This window comes from Desmodus rotundus, chromosome 7 (genome assembly GCF_022682495.2).
Source record: "Desmodus rotundus isolate HL8 chromosome 7, HLdesRot8A.1, whole genome shotgun sequence".
Lineage (NCBI taxonomy): Eukaryota > Metazoa > Chordata > Mammalia > Chiroptera > Phyllostomidae > Desmodus > Desmodus rotundus.
The window spans coordinates 102,921,439-102,949,109 of NC_071393.1; the positions used below are offsets into that span (position 1 = coordinate 102,921,439).

General features: G+C 44.3%; 1 protein-coding gene across 1 annotated transcript in view; it reads left to right on the plus strand.

Moving 5' to 3' along the window:
• The window catches only part of PELI2 (pellino E3 ubiquitin protein ligase family member 2), a 168,431-nt gene extending 153,919 nt beyond the window's left edge, over positions 1–14,512 (plus strand). Inside the window, exons 4-6 of the mRNA XM_053928658.1 lie at positions 2,500–2,697; positions 4,470–4,658; positions 9,809–14,512. Of these exons, the coding sequence (XP_053784633.1) occupies positions 2,500–2,697; positions 4,470–4,658; positions 9,809–10,375 (954 nt within the window). The 3' untranslated portion in view covers positions 10,376–14,512. The remainder of the gene's footprint in view (positions 1–2,499; positions 2,698–4,469; positions 4,659–9,808) is intronic.
• Positions 14,513–27,671: the final 13,159 nt, after the last annotated feature.

A 27,671-nucleotide genomic window follows, 5' to 3' on the forward strand; every position in this document is an offset into this window, starting at 1 on the left:
AGCAAGGACAGCATCCAAGTTTTCCACAGTGGGTGGTGAGTTTTCAGTAGGAAAGTGGCTCAATTTTTTTCCTGGCAAAAGCACCCTGAAGTTCGCGGCCTGCAGTATAACATTACACTAGCACCCTGCAGGTGAAAGCGGAAGTGAATTGACAAGCAAACCCTGTATGACCAGTTAGGTAAGCTTCGTGACTTGAAATAATTGATCCTAGCAGTATGTTCCAGTCGGAATAAAATGTCGTGTTTTACATCAATTTCAGCTCATTTATCAAGACATTAATTTGATACGCTGGGGTGAAATCAGGATGGCCTTTCTTGAAGAGACTAATCTCTGTGGACAAGGAGCAGTTGTGTGACATTCTACGAGAGCGCGTTGTTTTAGCTTTGAGCTTGTAACAGAGCTTCAGAAGGCATTACCCTCTTCCATGGAGGCGACGGAACTTGGGTCAGAGACTGTGTTGTGAGAACTCTGGGTTTTGTGAGGGGACCAGGCAGTTTTAGAATTTCACATTTTACTCCTAAACTTCATTGGAATAGAGGTTCAGGATGGGCTTGTTTCTGAGTTTGGAGTGGTCTTTATTTTCTCCTTTACACTTGTCTATTTTTGTGAAATGTTTTAAATAAGTACTTGTTACTTCTTTAATTGCCAGAAGCTTTTTAAGTAAAATAAGTCAGAGAAAGACTTACCACTTATATGTGGAATCTTGTAAAAATCGAAATCATGGAAACAGAGACTAGAATGGAGGTTCCCAGGGGCTAGAGGGGTGGGGGTGTGGGGAACGAGGAAGTTCTGGTCAAACACTGCAAACGTCCAGATGTAAGATGAGTAAGTTCTGGGGATTTAATGTACGGCATGGTGATTATAGTTAGTAATGCTGATTATATACTTGAAAGTAACTAAGAGAATAGCTTTTTAAACAAGACTTAAAAAAAATAATTAGAGCGGTTTGAATCAGAGCTTCTGAGTTACACACCCAGCTTTTAAATGAATGTGCCAGAGAGAAGATTCTGCAACTGTAGAAAGATGAATTGTATGATGATCTGATTTTGTAATATCTCTAATTTACATTTTATGTTGCATTTTTTAACAAGTTATGGTTTTCTAAGCCTGACATGCATACATTCAGGCGTGTGTGTCCACTTAAGTTGATGAGTTTCAGTGAACCCAGTGGTTTAGTTTATTCTGGGCACATTTGTTTAGGACAAGAAATTAAGGTTGGTAAAAAACAAGAGAAAATAAATGTCTGTTGTTGGTTGGTTTGAAATAGTCTATGCATGAGAATGTGTATGAGAGATTTACAAAATAAATTTAATGTTGCTCTGGGAAGCAAGCAGAGCTAAATTATGCATGATATATTAATAGTTTTCCCTTTTACGCATTTGGATTAAAAGTATATTAACACTGTTTATATTTTAGAGAGAATTTTGAGGTCAGGGTAAAGATACCTGGCAAATTGACTTTTGGGGACGTTACATGTGCACATCTGTATTCCGCCCATTGGCAGCTCAGAATCAAAGTCACTGCTGTTGGAACATTAATCTGTTTGGGGAGAAAGCATCCATTTACATATACATAACTGATGTTAAGTCTCTTTGGCATATATAACATTTATCATCATTTTCCAGTTAGAGATTCAGAGAACATGATTACATAAACATTTTACTATTTTGTCTTTGAGATTTCCTTATTTGTAAACAAATTCATAACTTCTCCCAGTTCACAAGACAGAGCAGTCTTCATCTTATTTGGATTTATTGGTTATGAAAAGCTTTGTTAGAACTGTAAGTTCTGGCCAAGGAAATATATTTCTTTCTGGCAGCATTTTAACTTATCAAGGAAAGTAAGCCAATGTAATATTATCGGCAACTTCTTAGACTTTCCCAAGAGAGTTTTTAAAACTCCAAAGTTGAACTGTTAAGAGCAGCTTTTTAAATATTTCATTTGACCGCACCCAAACTTTGGGCCGACTTATGTAGCCCTTTCCATCCTGGTTGCACTGAGGGATGGTAACAGGTATTTGATCTTTACCTCTGGGTTACGGCTGTTCATGCTGTGCTGAGTCCCTGCTGGATTGACATAGAGGGCAAAACCAGTTCCTGGAGTGGACGGGGGTCGGGGCAAGAGTTCCTTTGTTTGTTGGCTTCCTTTAAAATCTTGCTTTTTTCCACCTGCAAACACACACACACACACAGTATGATTCACCACGAAAGTAATGCTTCTGCTTGATCCAAAAGATACATTCTGTTTGGAGTAAGATCTCTTTTTCTTCCAGAATAGAAAGCTGAGCTTTTCTTCTAACATTTAACATTGGGTGGTTGGTTATATACCACAGCATCTCCCTTAGTTAAAAAAGAAAAGGAGAACTGAAGTTTTCGTTAAATTCTGACCTTCGAGGCAGAGATAACGAGTGGTAAAGGGGTCCTGAGCACTCCTTCCGCTTGAGCGAAGTTGGTGGCGTGACGTTTTTGGAGGGAGTTACGAGTGTTCTGACTTCCTTAGGTGGGCAGATCGACCGAAAGCCCCATCGACTTCGTGGTCACAGACACAATCTCCGGCGGTCAGAACAGCGACGAGGCCCAGGTCACACAGAGCACCATATCTCGCTTTGCCTGCAGGATAGTCTGCGACCGGAGCGAGCCTTACACTGCGCGGATATTCGCGGCCGGGTTCGACTCTTCCAAAAACATATTTCTCGGAGTAAGTACTATGAATATGTCCATCGTCTCAAGAAAAACACATGTATTATCATATATGACATTTAATTGTGATCCAAACATTGGCTTTACATGATGCCTCTAGTTAGATTTTGAGATTTTAGTTTTCAGGCGGCCAATTTGAAAAGCTGTTATTAAAAATCTGAAAATAATTATCATTACTTGTTTTATTTGCTCTAATAATTAGAATATATACAGTAATTACTTTTTTAAAGTATAACTCAACATCATGCATAATGTATTTATGGTAGATTTAAGGGGATTTATTTCATAGGGAAAAATAAACGGTCAAATCTAGATAGTTAGGGTTTAAAGGAAAATGTTAAGCATTCATTCAAAAATGGAGTGTTTGCTATGTTCCATATTGGGTTATAAATGTGATATCACAGAGAACAAAACATTAAAAATCTCCGCTGTTGTAGGGCTTCCATGTAAATTAAACCCAAAAGTTCTAGTGAATGTCCAGTTTTCACATAGTTTCTTTTTGAATCAGGATACTTTTGTAGGGAAAAAAATATACTCACAATAGCCTCGCAAGGGTGTCCAACCTGCAGTCCATGGGCCGCATGCAGCCCAGGATGGCTGTGAATGTGGCCCAACACAAAATTGTAAGTTTACCTGAAACATGAGATCTTTTTGTGATTACGTATCTCAATGTATGTAATGTGTGGTCCAAGACAACTCTTCTTCCTGTGTGGCCCAGAGACACCAAAAGGTTGGACACCCCTGAAACCATAATGAAAAGGTACTGTCCCCACATAACAAGAAGTGCCAAGAAAGGGAAGGCCAGCTTGAGGGTTGGTTATTCAGTGGTTCTGTGACCTCCAGGAAACCAGGTTCTGTCTGGCCCTCTGCCTCTCTGGCACATTAGCTTCCTTGCATGAGGTCTCCTCTGGGTGAGGGGTGGCTCCTGCACCACCGCATGCCCCGCAGAGTGGAAGCCTCCTGCCGAAGAAGCAGCGGCAGAGGCACTATGGATCCCTTGCGAGCAAAGCGGCCTTTCCAGGAAGCCTCCAGGAAGACTCACTTGGGTGCCATTAGCCTGAACTCAGCCACACGCCCACCCCTAAACCAGTCGTTGGCACAGGGCTGGGGCCATCATAACTGGCTTGTCGTAATCAGGACCTGCCCGAGCCATGGGAATAGTACCTGGCTCTGTCCCTAAGAGAGAAGAGCGAAATCCCTGTGGCACAGTCATCCAAGCGTCCGTCCTGCCATTACATCAAGCTGCTCGGGCCTTCCACCTGTGAGGATATCTGTACCAATTCATATGAAAACAGAGTGGCCACAAATTGATGGCTTCACACTTGCTGAAATTTTGTGTGTTTAATGGAAATGTTTTCCCTTCCTCTGCACATTTCCCTGATAATGAGTTCATGTAAAGCATCTTTAGATAATAAAATGAAAGCACTGCACAAATAAACTGAAGAATACACACCTTATTCCGGAATCACCGGGGGTGGGGGATGGGAGAAAGCATCTCTTGATGGGGAGGCCCAGGCATTAGGTTATTTTTTTTAAGCTCCCAAAATAAATATAACGTGTCTCTGGAGATAAATTATTTATCCATTTTACCGTTTCTTTCATATTGTTGGACTAATTGCATAGTTTATTATTCCGATTATTAGTTTTAAATAGAAAATGAAAATTCACCACTTTTTCCTCCCCTCTGGTCCTAGCCAGTATTTTAAAGAGATTCTAGAACCCCTTCACTTTTGCACATGATCTTAACATAGCTTTTTTCCTGCTCTCCAGGAAAAGGCAGCAAAATGGAAAAACCCTGATGGCCACATGGATGGGCTCACCACCAATGGGGTCCTGGTGATGCACCCCAGAGGGGGTTTCACTGAGGAGTCCCAGCCCGGAGTCTGGCGCGAGATCTCTGTCTGCGGAGACGTGCACACCTTGCGAGAAACCAGGTCGGCCCAGCAGAGGGGAAAGCTGGTGAGTAGACGTCCCTCTGAAAAATGCAACCGCAACAGCCTCGCTGGAGGACAGCCCCTCCTTCCCTGGAATTCAGACCCTTCTTACGGGCGTGAGTGACGTGAGTGCCGGTGCCGGCCGGGCAGAGGGAGAGTCTGGCAAGCCCTGCAGGTGAGAGGGAAACAGCCTTGTTTCCTTAATGATTAAGCTTTTCTCACAGCGGAAGAAAATTATCTTTTGTTTCTTACAACTTTAAGAGCATAATTTTTTATTATATCACTCACCACAAAATTCCACTTACATTTACTTTAAGAAGAATATACTTATTTTTAGAGTAAAACTTTACTAATTTGGAAAAATCCTAAATTAGTTTAAGACTAGTGAAAATTGTGATTTACAGAATAATTTACTAGATTTTCCAGAACTAAAAGATAATTTATTAGCTTTTAAAAAATTTATAGTAAGAAATTAATATATAATTCCCTATATAGTTCACCAGAATTGTAGTTATGCCTTTTTACTTGAAACAATTCATATAGTACATTGACTTGGCATGCTAATATTTTCCTAGAACTATTACTACTTACCCCAAATGCCATAAAGCTGTTGTTTTTTTTTAACCTTTTCTTTTATGGAGTATAATTATAATACCTTAAATGAGAAGCTTTGGGTTTCTGATCTTGCCATAGTTCTGGGGCACAATGCACAAACATTCTTAATAAATTTTCTACTCCAGTACTCTTAATTAATTGTAGGTAGAAGCTAGAACAACAGGGAACAAATGTTTTCTTCAGAACTCCCATAGAAAAAATAGAGCGAAATAGAGGATTGATCTAGCAATTTTCAGAGAGAAGGATGGTAGCCAAATATTTTTAAGGTGGGAAAAGAAGATAGGGGACTATTTCACTGTCCTGGCCTACTGTTCTCTACTGGCTGTTTATTTTTAGGGAACTGTTTAAATTTCTGTTTCATACCATTATTCAGCTAAGGTACAGCTTCTTTGTTTGATGATAAAGCCCAGCCTTGCAGCATCCTGGCTGAGTAAATATGAGAAGTGTTTTCTAAGAAAGGCCGAGCAAATTCCATAAACTTGGTCTAAACATTTTGAAGAGATCTTACATAGGGAAGAGAATGTGAAAGCAGTCGTTCCTGATAGCTCTGTCTCGGATCCCCAGATGCTCTCACCCAGCCCTGACCTAGGCTGGCCAAACTGGCCGGTAGTCGTTCTACTAGCAACAGTGGGAAGTCAGTGAAAGGCTGCCGGGTGCAGGCACCGCGTTGACATTTCAGAGATACCAGCTCAGCACTTAACCTGCGCAGCAGCCTTGTCAGGGGCCTGGAATTGTCCCCGTTACATGGCTGAGGAAAGCGTGGTAGGGAGAGGGTAAATATTGACCAGTGTCACAGAGTTAGAAGGTGACACCAGACTGGATTGAAACTCGGGTCCCCCCGATTGAGTCTAGAGTCCTGGCCGCCACTCCGTACCATCTCATGGGGAGTCCCACCCGGCTCCTACCAGAGACAGCTGCCACCAGAGCATCTGCCTCCTGGGCAGATGTGAAGCACACACAGCAGGGCTTGTCTGTCCTTCTAGAAGGGCACGTCCCAGCGTGCGTGCCTTGCTGCTCTGGCAAATGTGGGGGGACCTGGCTCACGCTTCTGCACTGTGCCAGGGAAGTTCGCAGTGCTACAGAAACAACTCCAGAAATAGCTTGCATGAATGGATTGTACTAAATATGGACTAATTAATTTAAAGTTTTTCCTGTAAGTGACCCTTACACCTACAGAAAGCCGTGCTGTACCATTTGTTGGTAGCATGCAATCGGCCCAGCCAGCAGAAAAGATTTCCAGGTTTCTGTCAGTCTGACCTCGGGCTTGTGGGTGACAGCGTGGGGATGGAGGGGCCCATCCTCCCTGCCGACCTCTAGTGCACTTGGAGGAGCTTGTCTCTGTCGGATGAAACCTGCACTGATTCTTTGCACTTCCGTTCCGATGTATGACTCTTTGGTCCTGTGCGTGTTGCTGGTAGGAGTTGCTATAAATTATGTCTATCTGCAGATATTATTTATAATTTAATATGAGACGGTGGAGACGAAAGGGACCAGCCAGGAGTCCCGAATATTTGTCAAGCTGAACCCGGGCAGGGTGTTTGTATTAACTTCACACTCGGCATTGAGTGTGAGTCAGCATCCTCTTGGGTTTTTAACAGATCACCACGGTTTCTCATTATCACCGCAGGTGATGAGCCCTCGGTTCGTTGTACGTGATCAACATAGTTAAATGTGGGGGAAGTATTTTTTTCAGGAGCTCAACCCCGAGTAAACAAATAGGCGAAGACCTGTGAATTGGGCCCTCCTCATTTACCTGGTTAACGATAACACGGTGACACTTACCACATTGCTCTAGCAGACTCTTGAGTGGTTTATCAAATTATGTTCGAGGTATTTTATTAAACTACATTGGCTTTGTGTAAAATTAGGTAAATTCAGTTAAGTTGATTTACTTAGCCAATTTTAGGTGAAATTATAAAAATAACCATAGTGTCACGACACGTGGGCCGTAGCAGGTGTGTTGTGTTAGTTCTCTCTCAGGCGTTACTCAAAGCAACCCTGTGAGGTCAGTGTTGGTACTGTCACCATTTACAGGTGAGGAAACCAGGCTTTAAAAGGCTGCCAGCGGCTCCTAAGTGGCAGGTGGGGATTCGAATCCCCTCCTTTAAGCTTAGCCATCCAATACGCTGGGGCTGTTAAGCTTTAACTGCCTCCCATTTCCACAGCCTTGTCTATTCCTTGTGCCTTCTCCTTGCTCTTTTTTGTTTTTGTTTTGTTTTTGTAGAACTTAAAAAAGAAAATCCAAACCCTTGCCTCTGCTGTGAAGATGCCAGTGGTATCTTCATTGTTATGTCCCGCACACGCTGTGATATGGAGAGAAGCTACACATTTTGTTCAGAGATAGAGGAAGCACATATGAAATAACAAATAAGAAGGAAAACAGGCTACACTTTGGGCAGCCATGGTATATTAATAGTTTTGAAGTCAGGCCACAGTTCCCAGCCCTGGTTCTTCCACATAGTAGCTCTGCATCCTTGAATCAGTGACATCCCAGTGAGACCTGAACGACAAGTGGGAGTTCGCCAGGGTGCACGTGGGTGGGTGTGGTGGAGAATTCTGTTCAGAGGGCACTTTTGCACATGCCTGTGGGAAATCCAGCTTCACGCATTCAAAGGCTCGAACCCCGTGCACTCAGCGTGGGGCAGCCCTGTCCCACAGTGAGCTCCAACGGCAGAAGCCGACTGGCCGTATCGTGAATGGTAAGAAGTTTGGGCCTCATCCATCCTGACAGCGGTGGAGAGCCAGCACAGCCCTTTGAGCCGGAGAATGACAATTTCTGATCTTCCCACACCTCTCTTCCCATTACACGGCTCTTTCTCTGCACCCCAGCCTTAGTCGGGGGAGGCCTGGCTCTGTCCCCATCCTCCCTGCCCTCGCAGGCACCCTACTGGGCAATGCCATCCACTCCAGGACTTCAGCCCGATGCCGATAAATCCCAGATGTTCTCCCCTGAGCCACATCTGCCTCAGAGGCTGCAGTCCTACCTGCCTTCTGTGAATTGCAGTACAGACACTGCACAGCCCACAGGTCCTACAAACCCCACACTGACCTTCCTATCCTTTCCCCCAAATCTGCCATTTCTGCTCGATCCCCTGTCCATGGAAAACCCCGTTCTAGGTGGACAGTGAGTGAAGCCACCTGCGTAAAAGTCTTTCTTCCTGAATTAGGCGCTAAGGACCGTGAGTCTGATTCCTCCACATTGATACCTGTGCCTCTTGTCTGTTGCCACTGATATTCTCTTTGCTGCGCTGTACTCACCCTCTTGGCCTGGAGAGAGAATTCCCTATTTCCCACCTCTGGTCTCTGTCTAGCCAGCCTGCCTCCACACCTCTGGAAGGGACCTTTGGAAACGCAAATCTGTTCTTTCATAGCTTCCTAAAACTCCCCGTTGACTCCCTTTGGGTACAGAGGCCAAGCAGCCTCTCCAGCCTGGGCCTCTTGTCCTGCCCCCCACGCCCTGAACCCCATCCAGCCACGTCCAGCCACCTGTGGAACCTTGTTGAGCTCCTTGTTCCCTCAGTACACGTGGTGTTTGGCCTTTTCATGCCTCCCCCTGGTGTGTCTCCTGTCCTCCCTGCTGACTCTTGACAGTACCTTTTTCAAATGTCTGTTCAAGGAAAACCCTTTAAAAGCCATATCTGACTTTGTCATCATCGAAATCACAGTAGCAAACATTTACACAGTGCTTCTTGCATCCCAGACACTGTTCCAAGCACTTTTTTTGAATTAACTTTTTAACACTTACGATCCTTAATCTATGTACGTTTTACAGAAGAAGAAATTGATGTGCCAGGACTGTAACTGCCCCAGGTCTCAGAGCAGGAAGCGACAGCGGGAATGCACGCCCAGGCGGCGGGCTCCAGAGTCCCTGCTCCTGGCCACGGTGGTGGAGCAGCCGCACACAGCGCTTGCAACACCCACTGACCCTCTGTTCGGCTCCCACTGCTAAGGAACGGGGCTCTTCAGGATGGGGGGGGCGGTGTATCGGTCTCACACCCCAGGGCTTGGCGCCCATGCCGCATGTGGGGGCAGCAGTCAGGTTCCTGCTGCGCCAGCTGGGGCCCAGGCACTGCAAGTGCAGGGTAAGAGACGGCGGCAGGGCCAGGGGCCGGCGGGAGCTGCGGGGACCACGGCCGTCCTGACCGCAGGGTCCTGTGGGGCCTTCTGGGTTGACTGTGGGAACCGGGGGCAGCCCGCACCGGATGACTGGCAGGGCGGCTCCCGCCTGCCGGACAGGGAGTAATCGAATCATGTTGCTGAGTGGAGGGGACAGCACAAACCGGAGACTGGCGCTCATTGAGGTCGCCCCTGCATCGTCGCCTGAACGCGTCCGGCAGGTAGACTGTGCTAGGGCTTTGCACCTGTAGCGTGTGTGCTCTGTGTCCCGTGCTCAGTTGAGGAAACGGGCTCAGGGACACAGTTACCCCCGATCTGGCTTTGGTGCATAAACTGCCTCCCTGAGCTTGCTTCAGAGGTGACTCATTCATTTTGAGAGGGAAGGATGTCAGCGTGATTTGCCGAATTTCGCTGTTAAATGCCTGTTCGCCAAACTCGTTGCAGGTGGAAACCGAGACCAACGTCTTGCAGGACGGCTCCCTCATCGACCTGTGCGGGGCCACCCTTCTCTGGAGGACGGCGGATGGCCTTTTCCACACTCCCACGCAGAAACACATAGAAGCCCTGCGGCAGGAGATCAACGCGGCACGGCCGCAGTGCCCCGTGGGGCTCAACACCCTGGCCTTCCCCAGCATCAACAGGAAGGAAGTGGTGGAGGAGAAGCAGCCCTGGGCCTACCTCAGCTGTGGCCACGTGCACGGGTACCACAACTGGGGCCACCGCAGCGACACGGAGGCCAACGAGAGGGAGTGTCCCATGTGCAGGACTGTGGGCCCCTACGTGCCCCTGTGGCTGGGCTGCGAGGCAGGTTTTTATGTCGACGCGGGACCGCCCACACACGCTTTCACGCCGTGTGGACACGTGTGCTCCGAGAAGTCTGCAAAATACTGGTCTCAGATCCCGCTGCCTCACGGAACGCACGCGTTTCATGCCGCCTGCCCTTTCTGTGCCACGCAGCTGGTTGGGGAACAGAACTGCATCAAATTAATTTTCCAGGGTCCGGTTGACTGATGCCCTTGACAGCCATCTATGACTTTATTAACAAGTTACTGTGAAGATTTTTGCCACTAACTCTCGTTTTACCTTTTTATAATGCTGTTTATTAAGGGGTGGGGAGCGAGGCTGGGAGGAAGGAGGGAACACAGCGAGGAAACATGCTGGGAATTAACAGATATCAGTGGTGTGTTGCATGCTCAGAACAGCAGCATCGTCATTGAAGTCTGCTTGATTAAACCACGTCATCTTTGTAATAATTGAATTTAAAACGCCATGCTTTTATTTTAACCTTGGGTTTATAAACTTTTGTTTTTTCCTTTGTAGCTTTGGTTAACACTTTAAATCATACTTTACAAATGAAGAACTGTATTCAAAAGTTGTGGGTTCACAGTACACCACCTCCCTTGCTGCAGGGTGTAGGTGTTGCCTGAAGGACAGGTGATGTGTGGGAACACCCGGTGCAAGCTGGAACCTGACCAGACACGGAAGGGGTGTCTCTGTAAAACGCTGTGGTGGGCAGGGGACCATAGACACGGGCTGTGGTTTTGAAATCGGGGGCTTCTTTTCTGATTCAGTTTTCTTTCATTTGGGGGGAAAGAATATTCATATGTTGTCCTGTTTTGTTTTTATTAACTTTGGTGGAATTTAATTATTTTACACACACATTCACCAAATACCTTGGCACTTCAAACAAAGAATTTTCCGTAACTTTTTAGTCTGCCGTTTGTTATTTCTGTCCAATACATTTTGTCCCTGATACTCATCATGCGTAGCCAGAACTGTTTGGTTGATTAAAATGTAGCAACTTTTAGAAATTCTTTCACCACCAGTGATTATTGCAGCAGTAAGCACAGCCTAGGTACTCTGACGGCAAGTTGATTTGCTTACCAAATTGTTTAAGATTTAAGAGCAATTAAAAGTGAGATTTTACTTTTTAAAACCACTTGTTGGGGTTTCATAATTTTTTTTTTCTAAAAAAAGCCAATATTCTGTGAGCCTGAGAGCGACATATCACAATGACACAGGCGTGTTTATCCACTCCCTCTCTGCCATCTGTCCCCTTCCCTCACAGCCTGTAAGCTGGAAGTCTTGAGAATGTTTGCAAATCAAACCACATTTAAACGTGATCGTTAGACACACACACGACACCAAGTGGTGCATCTGCGGAGATCATTGGAAATTCCTGATTTAAAGAGCGCAAATGAGTGTTTACTGAGGATTAATTAAATCAGAATTTCAGATGAGCGCCTCCATCCCTCTCTGTTCTTTTCATTTCATTTGGAATAATAATTCTTGGATGCTCATTCTGTGTGGTACCGGTCTATCACTGCTCCCAGAATGGGAAGATCCTTTAGGACAAAGCTGGCAGAGAGGAAACAGATCCCGGCCACCTGGAGCGAGTATTTATTTAAACTGACATCCTCTTAATTGACCATCGCACGTTTGTGTTACATTTTTTTAACTTTTGTAAAGACATCTAATTTATATGGTTCTAATATACTATATCCATACTTGAATTGGTTTTTCCCTGTTTTGCCTACTGGCAGATATTTTACCTATTTTCAATTGTTCTAACCCATTTTTGAATGTCCCTTTTCTTTAAAGTGGTAAGATATATTACGCTTGACTGCTGCTGCTTAATTTGACTTAATGTATAAAAAGTTTAGCCTCTCAGTTACAAAATAGCTTTACTTTTTAATGGAGATTATTGTTTAGAGGGAGGTGTTTAGTTTTGGTAGGTTTGGGATGCTGTGAAACCCGACGACAGTCCTCTCTTACTGATGGCTTACTCTGCTCTGTGAAGCGTACTCTCCTGCAGACAGAGAGGAAGCGATGGAATTGCCTGCATGATACATCACATGCCTTTGGATTTAGCCAGAGTCTCCAGTGTTTAGCTTTCATTGACAGAGTATTCAGAGTCCTTCAATTTGGATTCTTTGGGCTCCACAAAATGGTAGAGGAGGCACACAGTCCCTTATCTTGCTGCAGAAAGTGGTTTGAGGACTCTGGATACCCTAAAAGCATAAATGGTCTTGCATACAGAAAGGCTGGATTTTACCTATCAAAAATGTTTTTTCAGCAATACGGTCTGATACAATTTTCCATTTTCAGAATTGTATAGAAGTTTAGCAGTTCTGCATACAACCTATGTCCCCAAATAAAATTATCTTCCAACCTGGAAAGTTTCTGAATTTTAGCAAAGTCAGATAGCTAAAAAGTTGAAATTTGGGTAATAAACTCAAAAGCCTTGGAAGGGGTAACAGTGAGCCACTCTCTGTCAGCGCTGCATCTTGTCCTTTGACCTCCACGTGAGATCCCCTCCCATCCTGCCTAAGAAACCGCAGAGGGGCGAGTCTGCAACAGGGAACCCATGCTCACCTTGGCCACGTCTAGTCAGATTCCCTTATACTTTTGGCCATTAAGATTTCTTTTTGAGTTGAGAGCACGTTAGTTTGTAAGAATAAAGAACTCCAGCTCACCAAAGTAAGAGTAAAAGAGTTCAGAAAAGGTAACTTCTCAAAGGTCCCTTTTGTTATGTCTTGCATCACATTAAAGGGTGAGGCTTCCTCCCCCATGTATGTTCATAGGAAATTACTGACCAATTACCCTGAGCTCGGCCTGACCGAAATGCCTTTTCTGAATGGGTTTCTAGAAGTTCGGTCCCAGAGATGTATTCCCATAGATATTTTTTTTTCAGTTGTTTACTACCAAAAAAAAAGAAAAATCAGAATGAATGGACTACAACTCAATATTTTTCTAGTCTGGAATTTTTTTATTAATACTCGGTGCTGCCAGCTCATGCATGCTGCAACTCTTAACATTTCCCTTATTTGGTTATGCTTTTTGCAGAAAGGGCTACAGTTCACACTGCAAAGTATTAAGCTTTCCGGGGTCCCCCCCCCCACTGTGGCCCAAAAGAATTAAAATCTTTTAATATAAATAGCATATTTATCATTCCTCGATAGTTAATTATAGAGTCTGGTACCTTTGTGCCTCAGGGAAGCCACGTGATGTAACTGGTTATAGAATTTCAGGGTTAGGGTTTAGGGAAGGAGAAAGCCATTGGAAAAATGACGGGCTCCATTAAGGAGACTAATGAATCTGGATGCAGAAATGTGCCACGAACCGGCATCCACGTGATTGTAGCAGAATTTATTTCCGGCGTCAATAGGGAAACTTTTAAGTTATTACACATACTGATCAGGAAAGTTGGGAAGAACTCTTCTTCGTAAAGTTTCAGTGCTTTATTTTGCTTACCTAGAAAAACAAACCCCTGTTGTGCGGGAGCTCAGTTGTTTGGGCACATTTGAGAGTTTAAGGAAAACGTTTGCCCCTTCTTAAGTTACGTGTAACATAGGTCACAGAATTATTACCTGCCCGTCTATGATTTTGACTAACTTCTTTTTTTAAAGCCATTCGGTTCTCTGGATTTGCATGAAGGCTGCGATCACACCATAGTGAAAGCTGGCTAAACCCTAGTTATCTTCATGCAGTCCTGCCTGGTGACAGTGGAATTTCTGACAGACGAACCGCAGAACCTTAACTTTAAGATCAGGCCCAGCTCCGTCCCCTGCCTGTCGATCTTACAGGCCCATAGTTCGGCCTTCACGGGTGGAAGGCGTGAAGTTCCTCCTTTGGCGCTGGAAGCGGAGCACGGTCCTTTCTTTCGGACCCGGTCAAAGGCTAATGAGAACACTTGAGGATCTTTTGAACAGAATGTAAGAATGATTGAGGTAGTAAAACAAGAAGTTTCAGTATTTCTTTTTTATGAAACTTATATCCTCTCAAGTAAGTTTTAGCCCTCACAAACAATCCCTAGAGGAAGATAGGGAAAAGCAAATATTTTTCCAGTTCTGTTTAACTATTTCTAAAGAAAACAAACTCAGTGAAAGGGAAGTTGTTTTTTTCTTTTAAAGCGGAGGTGACAGATTACTTCTCTGTGTTAAATAGGCTAACAGTGAAGGGAGGGGTGGTCATATTTACCATGCGTAGTGTTACGAGCGGTTAAATTTTATGGCTATATTTGTAAAACTGTTCTTTTATATTTCATGTCAAATTGAAAAATTATTTCTTCACTATTGTACCTGTGGAAATACAAGCCATTTTACAGGAAAAAAAATCTTCGAAAACTATTAAATGGATCTCAGTGTGTTTGTGAGTGGTTGTCTTCAGACTCTGTGGCTCTCGTGAGTTCATCGGGACATCCAGCAGGAAGTTCACACACACGTAGACTTGACTCTTTGCATTTCTCAAACTTCCACGCTGATCCCAAACAAGCTTATTCTTGTTTTATATTCCACACAATGCATACATATTAAAATCTGGATACCGAAAATCTCCTTGATTTTCTTATTGAAAAAACTTCATCCATGCTTATATTACTATTTGTTGTGACATTACGTCACTGCCAAATTAACTCCCCGGTGATCTTCACCTGGCTTGTAGAATTAGTGGATTTTTCTGTCTGATCATTATTGCTACTTTTGTGACAGTCTTCATTCATATTTAACAACAAGGATTATGTGTAAACCCTCAAGTCTTAAACTAATGGCTTTCGTAAGAAAATATATGTATGTATGATGAATTTTTTCTATCACATTGATATTTAAGGAATCTTAGTATTGTTGAGGCAAATACATTTTTCACTTCACACAAAAAGAAAATGCACATGTATACGGGCTTTCCTTTCAGTAGTTAAGTGTACCATACTTTTATCAAATCTAACATGCCATCAATTGTGAGCTGTGTTATTGTGAATAAGCATAGTTACAACTGGAACACACGTCCCCTTTGGCAAGGGCACAGTATTCATGGGGGAAATAATTGTGTTCGACAAACACAGGTGGAACTAGATAACCGTATGCAAAAGATGAAGTTGGACCCTTACCTTACATAGTATACAAAAATTAACTCACAATATATCAAAGAGCTAAAGCTATAGAATTCTTAGAAGAAAACAGTGAATCTGTGACCTTGGGTTAGTCAATGATTTCTTAAATACAATACCAAAAAATATAAGCAGCAAAACAAAAAGATTGATAAATTGGACTTTATCAAAATTAAAATGTTTTGTGCATCAGAGGACATAGTTGAAGTAAAAAGACAACCCACAAAATGGGAGAAGATATTTGTAAATCGTGTCTAATAAGGGAGTTGTATCCAGAATATGTGAAGAACTCCTAGCTCATCAATAAAAGACACCCCAGTTTAAAAAATGGTCAAAATATTTGAATAGATATTTTTCCAAAGAAAATACACAAATGACCAATAAGCACATAAAAAGATTCTCAACATCATTAGCCATCAGGGAAATTGGGAAAGTAGTGTGGGACGAACCATGAGTTAGCACTTTATAGCCACTCTGATGGCTAAAGTAAAAAAATGTGTTGACAATTTGTTGAAAAATTGGAACCTCATACACTGTTGGAGGGATTACAAAACGGTGCAGCTGCTTTGGGACAAGCAATTGGGCAGTTCCTCCAAAGGTACAAGGTACAGTTACCAAGTGACAGCATTTTTACTCCTAGGCATATACCCAAAGTATTAAAAATGATGAATGTGTACACACAAAAACACGTGAGTGTTCATAACAGCATTGTTCATAGTGACTGAAAAGTAGAGAAACCCAAAAATCCATCATCTGATGAGTGGATGAACAAAAGGTAATACAATGGAATCTATACGATGGAATATTATTTGCCTGTGAAAATTAATGAAGTAGTGATACATATTACAATGTTAAATGAACCTGGAAACATCTGGAAATCTAAGTGAAAAGAAGCCAGACACAAAGGGTCACATATGGTATCAGAAATAACGCATCTTACTACCTAATTAAAAGATCCTGGGGGCATTTTAAGGCACTCCCATAACCACAAGCAATAGCATTGAAGAATAATAGACAACGAAAAATACATACTCTCAAGATTGAAGTGGAAGTAAAAAGTTGGAAAGAGGAAACCTCTGAAAAACTATGTTAACAGAATTTATTAATTTATTTTCTTTGTCTATTTGTGTTTGGAAAAGAAGTTACTTAAATCCAAGTAGATACATATTGGAACTGTGGAGTTTCTGCAGGACTAAATCTCCACGAGCTCTTGGGTACTTGCCAGAATTTGAACAAAGTTATGGGCAGCATTAAGAGTAGCAGAAATAACACCCGGAGAACCAAGATGGCGGCGTAGGTAGACACACTGCGCCTCCTCGCACAACCAGAACTGACAGAGAATTGAACAGCAAGGGGGACCAACACCAAGGAAATAGAAAATAAACATTCATCCAGACTGGTAGGAGGGGCGGAGACAGGCACCGGGGTGGAGAGGACTCGCGTGGCTGTGGCGGGACTGAGACTGGCAGAGTGTGGGACAAATGGCGCAGGCAGTCCGAGCACTAGCAGACCCTGCAGTCCCACATTTGCACAGATAAACTGAGAGGGCCGGACTCAGAGTGGCGGAGAACAGGGCAGGCAGAGCAGCGGCCCGAGGCACCACATTTGCCCACAGATAAACCGGACGAAGGGCGGGGAGCGAAGCAGACCGCGTAACCCAGGGCTCCACCTCAGGGAAATAAAGCCTCAAACCTCTGATTGAAAACTCCCGTGGGGGTTGGGGCGGCAGCAGGAGAGACTCCCAGCCTCACAGGAGAGGTTGTTGGAGAGACCCACAGGGGCCTAGAGTGTGCACAGGCCCACTTACTCGGGAACCAGCACCAGAGTGGCCCAGTTTGATTGTGGGTAGCGGAGTGAAAGACTGAAAGCCGGAGGAGAGTGAGGCGGGCGCCATTGCTCCCACTCGGCCCCTCCCCCACGTACAGCGTCACAGCGCAGCAACCAGCGTTACCCCGCCCTGGTGAACACCTAAGGCTCCGCCCCTTAAAGTAACAGACGCGCCAAGACAAAAAAAAAATGGCCCAAATGACAGAACACTTCAAAGCTCCAGAAAAAATACAACTAAGCGACGAAGAGATAGCCAACCTATCGGATGCACAGTTCAAAGCACTGGTTATCAATATGCTCACAGACTTGGTTGAATCTATTCGAAAAACAGATGAAAAAATGAAGCCTATGCTAAGAGAAACAAAGGAAAATGTACAGGGAACCAATAGTGATGAGAAGGAAACTGGGACTCAAATCAATGGTGTGGACCAGAAGGAAGAAACAAACATCCAAGCAGAAAAGAATGAAGAAACAAGAACTTGGAAAAATGAGGAGAGGCTTAGGAACCTCCCGGACGCCTTGAAACATTCCAACATCCGAATTATAGGGGTGCCAGAAGGAGAAGAGGAAGAACAAAAAATTGAAAACTTATTTGAACAAATAATGAAGGAGAACTTCCCTAATCTGGCAAAGGAAATAGACTTCCGGGAAGTCCAGGAAGCTCAGAGAGTCCCAAAGAAGCTGGACCCAAGGAGGAACACAACAAGGCACATCATAATTACATTACCCAAGATTAAATGCAAGGACCTACATCCAAGATTACTGTATCCAGCAAAGCTATCACTTAGAATGGAAGGGAAGATAAAGTGCTTCTCAGATAAGGTCAAGTTAAAGAAGTTCATCATCACCAAGCCCTTATTATATGAAATGTTAAAGGGAGTTACCTAAGAAAAAGAAGATCAAAAATAGGAACAGTAAAAATGACAGCAAACTCACAGTTATTAACGACCACACATAAAACAAAAACGAGAGCAAACTAGGCAAACAACTAGAACATGAGGGTTGTCATTAAGGGAGTGGGAGGGGGAGAGGGGGGGAAAGGTACAGAGAATAAGTAGCATAGATGATAGGTGGAAAATAGACAGGGGGAGGGTAAAAATAGTGTAGGAAATGTAGAAGCCAAAGAACTTATAAGTATGACCTATGGACACGAACTATAGGGGGGGAATGTGGGAGGGAGGGGGGTGGACAGGATGGAGTGGAGTGGGGGGGGGGAAATGGGACAACTGTAATAGCATAATCAATAAATATATTTTAAAAAAAAGAAAAAAAATAAATAAAAATAAAAAAATCCACACCCACCAAAAAAAAAAAAAAAAAGAGTAGCAGAAATAATCTTCAATATAATCTTTAACAATTCATCAGTTAATTTAACGTCATCAGAACATGTTCAAACTTGGACCATTCTCTATATTTTTTTTTCACATTTTCTTTTACTTTCAAGAACCTTTTAAGTAATTTTGCTCGTTTTTACTACCAAATTTGAAAACACCAAGCCCTTGGGTGAGAGGTAACATAGCCAGGTGGAAAATGAGGCATCAAAAGAAAAGCCAAATGATAAGGGCTTGGGGAGCAAAGAATGGAGAGAGCAGACGCAGTGAGGAAAAGGGCGGTGTAACTGCAGCGCTCACACACACACAGGCGAGCGGCGTCCGCGGTGACCGTTCCAGGGACGAGATGGAAAACACAGCCGCACAAGCACATTCTGCGTGGAGAGTCTGTGAACTGAAGGGAGGGGGAGATGATTTATGGCCAAGAAAGACCTGGACAAAATCATCCATTTCTGGAGGAATCATTTGTGCTGAGACAATGCGCATTTTCTAGAGCGCTATTCGAAGAGGCAGATGTTTAGATAATGCTACTTTGCTTTGCTGTAATGCCTTCAGTCTGAGAGCTGCAGAATACAATACAAATATTAACTAATAAATTAAGCCTCGTGGCACTTCTGTGTGATCGATACACATAATAACAATTTTTCTAGTGCAGGAAAGGCGGCACCCTGCTCAAAGGTGCTGAAGTCATTTACGCAAGGTCATGAAAGGGGAAAATGGCAAACTCTTTCGAAACGGAGTGTCAGTTCTCCCCACGCTCGCACACAGTGCTTTCTCTCCCTTGGCAAGTCAGCAGCTTCAACAGCACATTTCCTTCCGTGGGACTCTTAGCTATGATGGGGGAGGGGTACAATGTTTCCAGTGATTCATTCCAGGAGATCCGTCTGTGATTTAGCTGGGAGCCGGTTTGACAATAATAAGCCTTTGATCAAAGCCTTAACTGCTTGCTCTCTGGTTTACCCAGGAATTAATTTGTTAGCTAATGCTGGTCTCTTTCCTGGTACGACAGTGGCCTCCAGCTCTGGAGTTATGTGTTCGTGTTGCTTAATCCGATTATGCAAAGGACTTAAAATAATACAAGAATATCGAACAACCCCAACACGTCTGTGTAGGCATTGATGTAATTATTTGTTTTTCAGATATTTGAAAAACTCATAAAAATTGTCTTTGGAAGTAGTGTGAGACATCTTGACCAAAGACAGCACCACGTCCTTGAGTGAACCTGACTGGCTTGGTCAGACTTCACTGTGAGTGCGCCTGCGCCCTGCTGCTGTCCGTCATCACGACCTGTCCTGTGGTGGTGCTGTTTGTCCTCCTGCTCTTCGATAACCCACGTGGCTTCGCCAGTACAGTAAGAAGTCAGAGGGAAACAACACAAGGAAATACCGGGTTGGCTGAAAGGTTCATTTACTTTATTCCACACGATGGCTCTAGTAGTGCCTATTTGTCTCTAACTTCATTCAAAACAGTTTTGTTAGATTGTATTGTGACAGCGGTCATATCAGTGTGCATTTTTTAAAAAACATCAAAATTGGTGAATTTTTGTTCAGCCATTTTAATATTGAAGATGGAAGAAAATACACAATATGTTCAGCTTATTATGCTTATTATTTCAAGAAAGGTAAAAACATAACTGAAACACACAGAAAAAGATCTGTGCCATGTACGAGAAGGTGCTCAAAAATGGCCTGCAAAGTTTCTTGGTACCATTGACATGTTGGCCAAATACTTCTCTGCTGTGGGGCTGTCTTATGCACTGGAAGATGTTTAGCAGCACCCCTGGCCTCTACCCACTAGAAGCCAATAGCGGGAGATAGCCAACATACTCAAAATATCTAAATCAATAAAGTTATTGTTAAAAATGAAAACCGTGTATTTTATTTTATGGAAAAAAATGTAACAGACTTTTTGGCCAACCCCAAAGAAAATCCCAGGGCTCACAGTCCCTTTTGGAAAGAAAATGGTCACCGCTGTTACACAAAGCTGTGGTGAGCCTACCTCCGCGTGGGTATTCAGACCTCTCAGAGAGCAGCTTACCTGCAACTCACTCCTGTCCTTAATTCCCATTTGTTTTCTCTTTAGTACAGCAGGAAGTAGGAGCTTTTTCCTCATAAAGCAGGGCATCGTTTACTTGTCACTGTTTAACATTCGGCCTCCTTCCATCTCCAGACCCTGTGCTGTACCACATTAGCGCTCAGGGTGGATGAGATTGTTATTCATGATGCTAACGAATTACATTCAGCACTTTGCATTCTCACCCCATCCGCCCCACTGTCTCCCTGGCCTTCCCAACACCCCAAATGCTGGCACTGACTGCGGGGGGTGAGGTGACCTGGGCCTGAGGTGGCAGAGCGGGGACCAACCCCTCCTCCAGGTTTCCACGTGAGCTGGGAGCCCTGGAACATGGTGGGAGGGGCATGGATGCAGACCCATTGCAGGGAACTGGACATCCCTTAGAAGTTCTGCCACGCGTGCCCCAGTCCTCTCACCAAGGAGTGGGTGCTTATCCACAGCAGGGACTATGCGTGTTTGGAGGAGGGGGCATTGAATGCTCATAGTTTAGAAGAAAAAAAACAAAACCACCCTCAGTGATTCTGATACAGCCTCTGAGAGACCAGTAAAAATCCTCTTTATAGGCTATGAAGCTTTTTAAAAGGATCCTTTGTATTAGAGTCAGGACGTAAGTCATCTTCAGTGTAGGGTCTGTTTCTGCCTGGTGGCGGCAAATCGCCAGGGTCAAAGAGGAGGCGAAGGACAGGGTCCTCGAGCAGCACCGCGCCCACCAGCCACCTGAGCCTCCGCTGCACAGATTTGGCTCATGTGGCCTCCACACTTTCCTCAGCTCTCGTGTGTGGAGGTTGATAAACTTAACAGAGAACTAAAAACCTTGTGACAGAGGAGAAACCATCCTGAAACGCTCTGGAGTAGGAACGAGGTGATTTCTCGGTGTTGGGCTGTGTGGTTTGGCCTTGGAGCCTGGGTCCTCCTCCCTCCAAGGCTCACGTGTTGCACTTTAAGAATAAGCCCAGGATCGGCTAAATGATCATCCATGCTGCTCACGCTCTTGTTATTTTAAGGTTTTTAGGGGGGAAAATACGCTCTTTTCTTTAGGAGTTTGTATTGTAACCCTTGAAATAGTCATAACAAAAAACCACAGTGTGTGAAATCATTCCTTCTGAGCTTCCAGAGAATTTGTGTTTTGTGACAGAAGATTGGCAGGCTTAGATGATTTTGCGACGACAGAGGGAATTTTATGGCTACAAATTTATTTAGAATTGTTGCTTGAAATTGTCAACAAAATGAAAAACAACCTGTGAAATGGGAAAAAATATTTGCTAATCACATATCTGGTCAGGGGTTAATATTCAAAATAAAAAAAAGAACTCATACAACTCAATGGCCAAAGAGCAAGCAATCCAGTTAATAAGGGAGCAAATAAAATCTTTTAGAAAAAAAGCCCTGGCTGGTGTGGGTCAGTGGATTGAGCACCAGCCTACGAACCAAAGGGTCGCTGGTTTGATTCCCACTCAGGGCACATGCCTGGGTTGCTGGCCAGGTCCCCAGTAAGGGGTGCGTGAGAGGCAACCACACATTGATGTCTCTCTTCCTCTCTTTCTCCCTCCCTTCCCTTTCTCTAAAAATAAATAAATAAAATCTTTAAAAAATGGGGGTGGGGCAAAGGGAATGAATAGGCATTTTTTTCCCAAAGAAAACATAAAAATGGCCTATATATCTAACCATACACGTACACACACATGCATCACTTTTATGCATCACTCCTATGTATCCTATATAGCACTCTTTTTTAAAAATAATCTTCATAAGTACATTTTCATTAGCTAAACTATATCTGACATGAACTTTGCCATTCTAGGCATATCTAAGTGCAGAGTTCACTGGCAGTGAGCACATTCATGATGTCGTGTGACCATCACGCCAATTTCAGCTAAGTTTTTCCCTCTGGTGAATGTGGCCAGAGGGACAGGTGGCAATTCTGTGGAATGCAGATGGAAAGTGATCCATTACAAGCCAAGATGCCTGCTGCACCTTCTCATGGCCATTCACACAGCAGCACAGCTTTCATTACCACTGCGGTTAGCAGCACGGAGCTGCAGGTTGGTGTTGCCAACGGGACGGTCCCAAACCCTTTGGCCCCAAGTGTGGCCAGTTAGCGGCGTATTGAGGCCTCTTCCCAGCCCCGGTTAGTTGTTGCGTAAATAACTCCCCAGTGCCAAGCTAGGAAGTTAAATAAATTCCTCTTGTGAATCAACTCCTACTAAATGAAATCATCTCCAGTGTAACTCCAATAAAAACTGCAACTATTTTGGTAATTAAGGAATTGTTTACTCTATTTGCCAATGTGTTGTCTGCAACTGCATTGCAGACACATTCTAAGAAGAAAACCTTTCTCCGGCCCCACTCTTGTCACAATTCTAACATCGCCGACTTTGCAAAGGGGCCCCATCCTCCCGTGTCCCGAGGCCAGGGAGGATGTTCGCAGCCTCCACTGCAAACAGCAGAACGTGGGAGCATCACTATCGATAGCCATGCGACTGATTCCACTGTTGGGAAGATTTGGATTTTAAGAGCTAAGTAGTGTAGATCTATGCAGTTAATAACATCCTTTAGATTAGTTGTTGTTCACATTTCTTGACCACATTAAGCAAGTTACCTGCCAAGTAAACAGATTTTAGGATCCATCCATTTTCATACAAGCATTTTAAACAGAGAAATTGGGACCGGTGTGCAGGTGGGGAAGACTAAGACTGTCTCAGAGAACCACGATTCAGTGAAGTTTGAACAATGTGAGGGAGAAAGTGAAGAATTACACCAAAAGAGGAAAAAGTTTACATCAGTTGTGCCCACTTAACCAAATCAAGGAAGTGAGAGCGGATGGTCAGCTGTGTGATCTCCATGATGTGATCAGCAGCCCTGGGAGGTGTGAGTCCTCAGGATTGGATGAACTCGAATCGAGGTGCTGGGAGCGGGGACAGTGCCTGCAGGTTGTGAGTCAGGTTCTGGCTTCTGCATTGTTCCAGGTTGGTAACTGTCCTGTGCCACTGAACTTAGAGTTCTAATCTGAGGACTAGACAGACCCTCGCCCTGGGGAAGCACCTGCTTCCTGCCATTCAGAAGCAATGGTTCCACTCTCTCCTTAGAGCTCATTGTTGTCCGACAGCATCGTCTCCCTGCATTCTCTTCCGTTTCCTACTCTGCTGAGAATCAGCTATACAGTGGGACTGGCAATTTCAGGGAGCTTTGAAATGAAATCTTTTCTGTCTTCCTACTCTGATTTGCCTTCATGTGGTGAGTAGCTAGCATAAAAAAATCACAGAGGACTTAAGTCACAGATGAACTTTAACTTCTGGTGCTGCTCTCTCCCCAAATTGCTTGTCTTCTCCTTTCTAGGTTCTTGCCCAGGAAAGTACAGAATTATAACTTGATGAGTTTGTAACCATAGCAACTTCTATACATTATCTTTTAAAGTTTCTAGACTGCATAGGTTACATATCCATGAAGCTGGTGCTGGGTGAGTAGTTACCTAAACAAGATCAGGGGCCTATTAGAAGGGAGGTGGTGGAGACAGTTCCCATTTGACACTGCCCACCTCACTATCCGTGAGGAATCAGCCTCCCCAAGATGATATCTGTACAGTTGCTACAAATCTTATATTCAAACCCAGTTCAATCTGCAAAACCAGCACACTGGCATGATGCCGCTCCCATCCTTGTATTGACAGAAGCCTGTGACTGGGGATCGCTTTCTGCCCCCGATTCCTGTGTTCCAGTGTGTTGTCCCTGACCAGAAATCCGTGCCCCTGCATCTTCCCCAGAAAGTTGTTGGAATGCTGTATAAACACAGACGCTTCCTAATGGTTTCTGGGGAGAACCATTTAGTGTGGGTTTTTAATTCAATTTGTTACCATTGCTCCTATTGCTAGGAGGCATGCATAAAAGGAAGATAGATTCAAACATCACGTTAGGGAAGGCGCTGTAAGCCCCACTAAAAGGGAGCCAGGTACCTACTCTTCGAATTGCTTGCTCTCGTTTTTGAAACATGGTCACTTTTTAAATGACTGTGCCTTAAATCTGGAGACTCTGCTTCCCCTTCGTTGTGTTCACGAGTTTCACGGGGCACCGCTGTGGGGATGTATTTCTGAGAATGACACTCGGGTGTCAGGAAGCCGGTGATGAACGAGCAGACATTACTTGGGCAATGCGGTTTCAGCCAGGGACTGCACGAGAATGTGTTTCGGGTGCTTCTGTTGGTATTTAACTTGGAGACTGTATAACCAGTAAATCAGGAAGGCTGATAATACAGTGCATCGGGGCATGTTTTATGTATGGTCCTGACAGCGCACCACGGCTGTCTCGCCGAGAGGGGCGTGGATTTATGGTCCCATTCTCGCAGGTGGTGGCAGCTAATATGTTCTAGCTCTCTGTCTGTACCTGGGAGTATTTATTTTTTGGTTCATCCTGAGGTAAAGGGAAAGTGTAAGGCAAACTTGGGACTTTTTGACATAAGAAATGCAACCTGTGCCATGATTGCATAGCTGTTAAATGACGGAGAAGTGGTTGAGCTATAACACACTTGTTCACAGATCTTTCCAAGACTCGCTTTCTTGGTGGCAAAATCACACGGGGAAGGTAGGATCTCTGACTCCCCAGTTCGCTGCATCAGTGCGGCAGGGCTGCCTTATCCAATAGGAAGAGTAGGTGCAGTGCCTGGAACCCACAACCCCTCCAGGGGTCCACAGAGATGTTTTCACTTTAACTTCTCTTACAATTAGAAGATAAAAATGAATATAATAGCAATGCATACAGGGGTGTGGCAAAAGTGGGTTTACAGTTGTGAGTATGCAAAACAGTTTATTCTTGTATTATTTTTATTAATTATTATATTATTTTTCCGTGTGGACAACTGAAAACCTGCCTTTGCCCACCCCTGGATATAATGATGGACCCAGCATAGGTTATACTTATTTTTACACGAATGAAGTTATCAAATAAACTTAATGTAATTTTTAAATGGAAGGAGCCCATAAGAAAACTAAATGTCCGAGGCCCATGAAAGTCACAAAGCGTCCCTATGGTGGAGGTAACACTAGGCTTAAAATCTAACTTCTTCTGTCTTCCCAGGCTGGCACCAGAGACTCCCCTTGGCATCAGGCGTTTGGTGAGGGTGAGCTGTTCCTGGTCTAGACCAGCCTCCAAAGAGCCTTAGGGAGGGACTGGGGCTGTGTGTGACCCAGGGCCATAGCCCACCGACTTTGATTCCATCTGCGTCCCACTTTAGCCATCTTGATGAGCTTTCAAATCATTCTTTGGGCATCTCTCCAGCTTAGCAGGCTCCCAGGGAGCTGGGGTCAAACTGGGCAGCTTACACAATCAAAATTTGTTTTCTAACCATTTGTGGGCAAGAGGTTTGAATGCAAGAGGTGGGCAGGTTTGGCCCCTTTCGGAGCTGTGGGGAGCAATGTGTTCTATGTCTGTCTCCCAGCTGCTGGTGGTTCGCTGGCAGTCTCGGTGCCAATCTTCAGTGGCATCTGTCTGACTTCTGCCTGTGTCTCCACGTGACGTTCTCTCTGTGAGCACATCTGTGTCAAAATTTCTCCTTTTGAGACTGTCACCTGTAAGGAGTTCCCATAAGACTATCAGCCAATTTCTCAAAAGAGACCTTATAGGCAAGAAGGTGCTGGAAAGAAGTATTCAGTCATGAAAGGCAAGGACCTACATCCAAGATTGCTCTATCCAGCAAAGGTATCATTTAGAAAGGAAGGGCAAATAAAGTGCTTCCCAGATAAGGTCAAGTTAAAGGAGTTCATCATCACCAAGCCCTTATTATATGAAATGTTAAAGGGAGTTACCTAAGAAAAAGAAGATGATCAAAACTATCAACAGTAAAACGACAACAAACTTACAACTATCAACAACTGAACCTAAAAACAAAAACAAAAAACAAAGTAATCAAACAACTAGAACAGGAACAGAATCACAGAAATGGAGATCACATGGAGGCTTATGAGTGGGGAGGAGGGGGGAGAATGGGGGAAAGGTACAGGGAATAAGAAGCATAAATTATAGGTAGAAGATAGACAGGGGGAGGTTAAGAATAGTATAGGAAATGGAGAAGCCAAAGAACTTATATGTATGACCCATGGACATGAACTAAGGGGGGCAGAATGCTAGAGGGAAGAGGGGTGCAGGGCAGAGGGGAATAAAGGGAATTAAAAAATGGGACAACTGTAATAGCATAATCAATAAAATATACTTTTAAAAAAATTCTCCTTTTTATATGGATACCAGTTATTCAATTAGGGGTCCCTCCAATAAGGCCTCATCTTAACTAATTATATCTTCAAGGACCCTGTTACCAAATAATATCATCTTCTGAGGTACTGGGAGCTGGGATTTCAACATAGGAATGTGTGTGGGGGGTGGTGGGGGAACAAGTCAGTCCCAAACAGCAGTTCGCAGTACACCTGTGCTCTAGTATGGGTCTTGAGTGAGAGCCCCTTATGCCTGAAGCTCTAGAAAGCAGCTCAGCATGAGCCACCTGCACACCCCTCACTTGACTTCTCCCCAACTTCCCGCAGCAGGTCAGCAAGTACACTCTCCCTCCCGCCAGTGTGGTGGGTAGCTGGGGGCTACGGGGACCAGCAAGGAGGGGACTTCATCTTGGGCCTTCACAAACCCCAAAGCCTGGTCTCCAGCAAGAAGAAAACAGCAAAGAGTGGGTGAGGCCCTACCGGTGTGGCTCAATGGTTTGGGTGTCATCACCGCAAAGCGAAATGTCACTGGTTTGATTCCCCGTCAGGGCACATGCCTGGGTTGTGGGTTTGGTCCCCAGATGGAGCATGTACAAGAGGTAACTGATCGATGTTTCTTTCTTACTCACTTCAATGTTTCTCTCCTTCTCTTTCTCTCTCCCTTCTCCTCTCTCTAAAAATAAACAAAATCTTAAAAAAATAACAAAAAAACCCCAGAAAAACAGAATGGGCTGAGGAGATAAAGTGAGACAGAAGGTCAGCAGACATGAGAACGGCAAGGAGGGGAGGTGGGGGTGTAGACAGGTAGGATGGGAGCCAGAGGGCTTTGTCTGATGGTTTCTATGTCAATTACACGCAACCCTTCATTAGCAAGATGGAGGATGCCTTGCAGGCCAGGGTCAGAAGCACAGATGCAGAGTCTAAAATGCAGGTGTGGGCGTGGGGAGGTAGCGGGGTGTTTGTAGGGCTGGCATTGAGCCCAGGATGCGTGGGAAG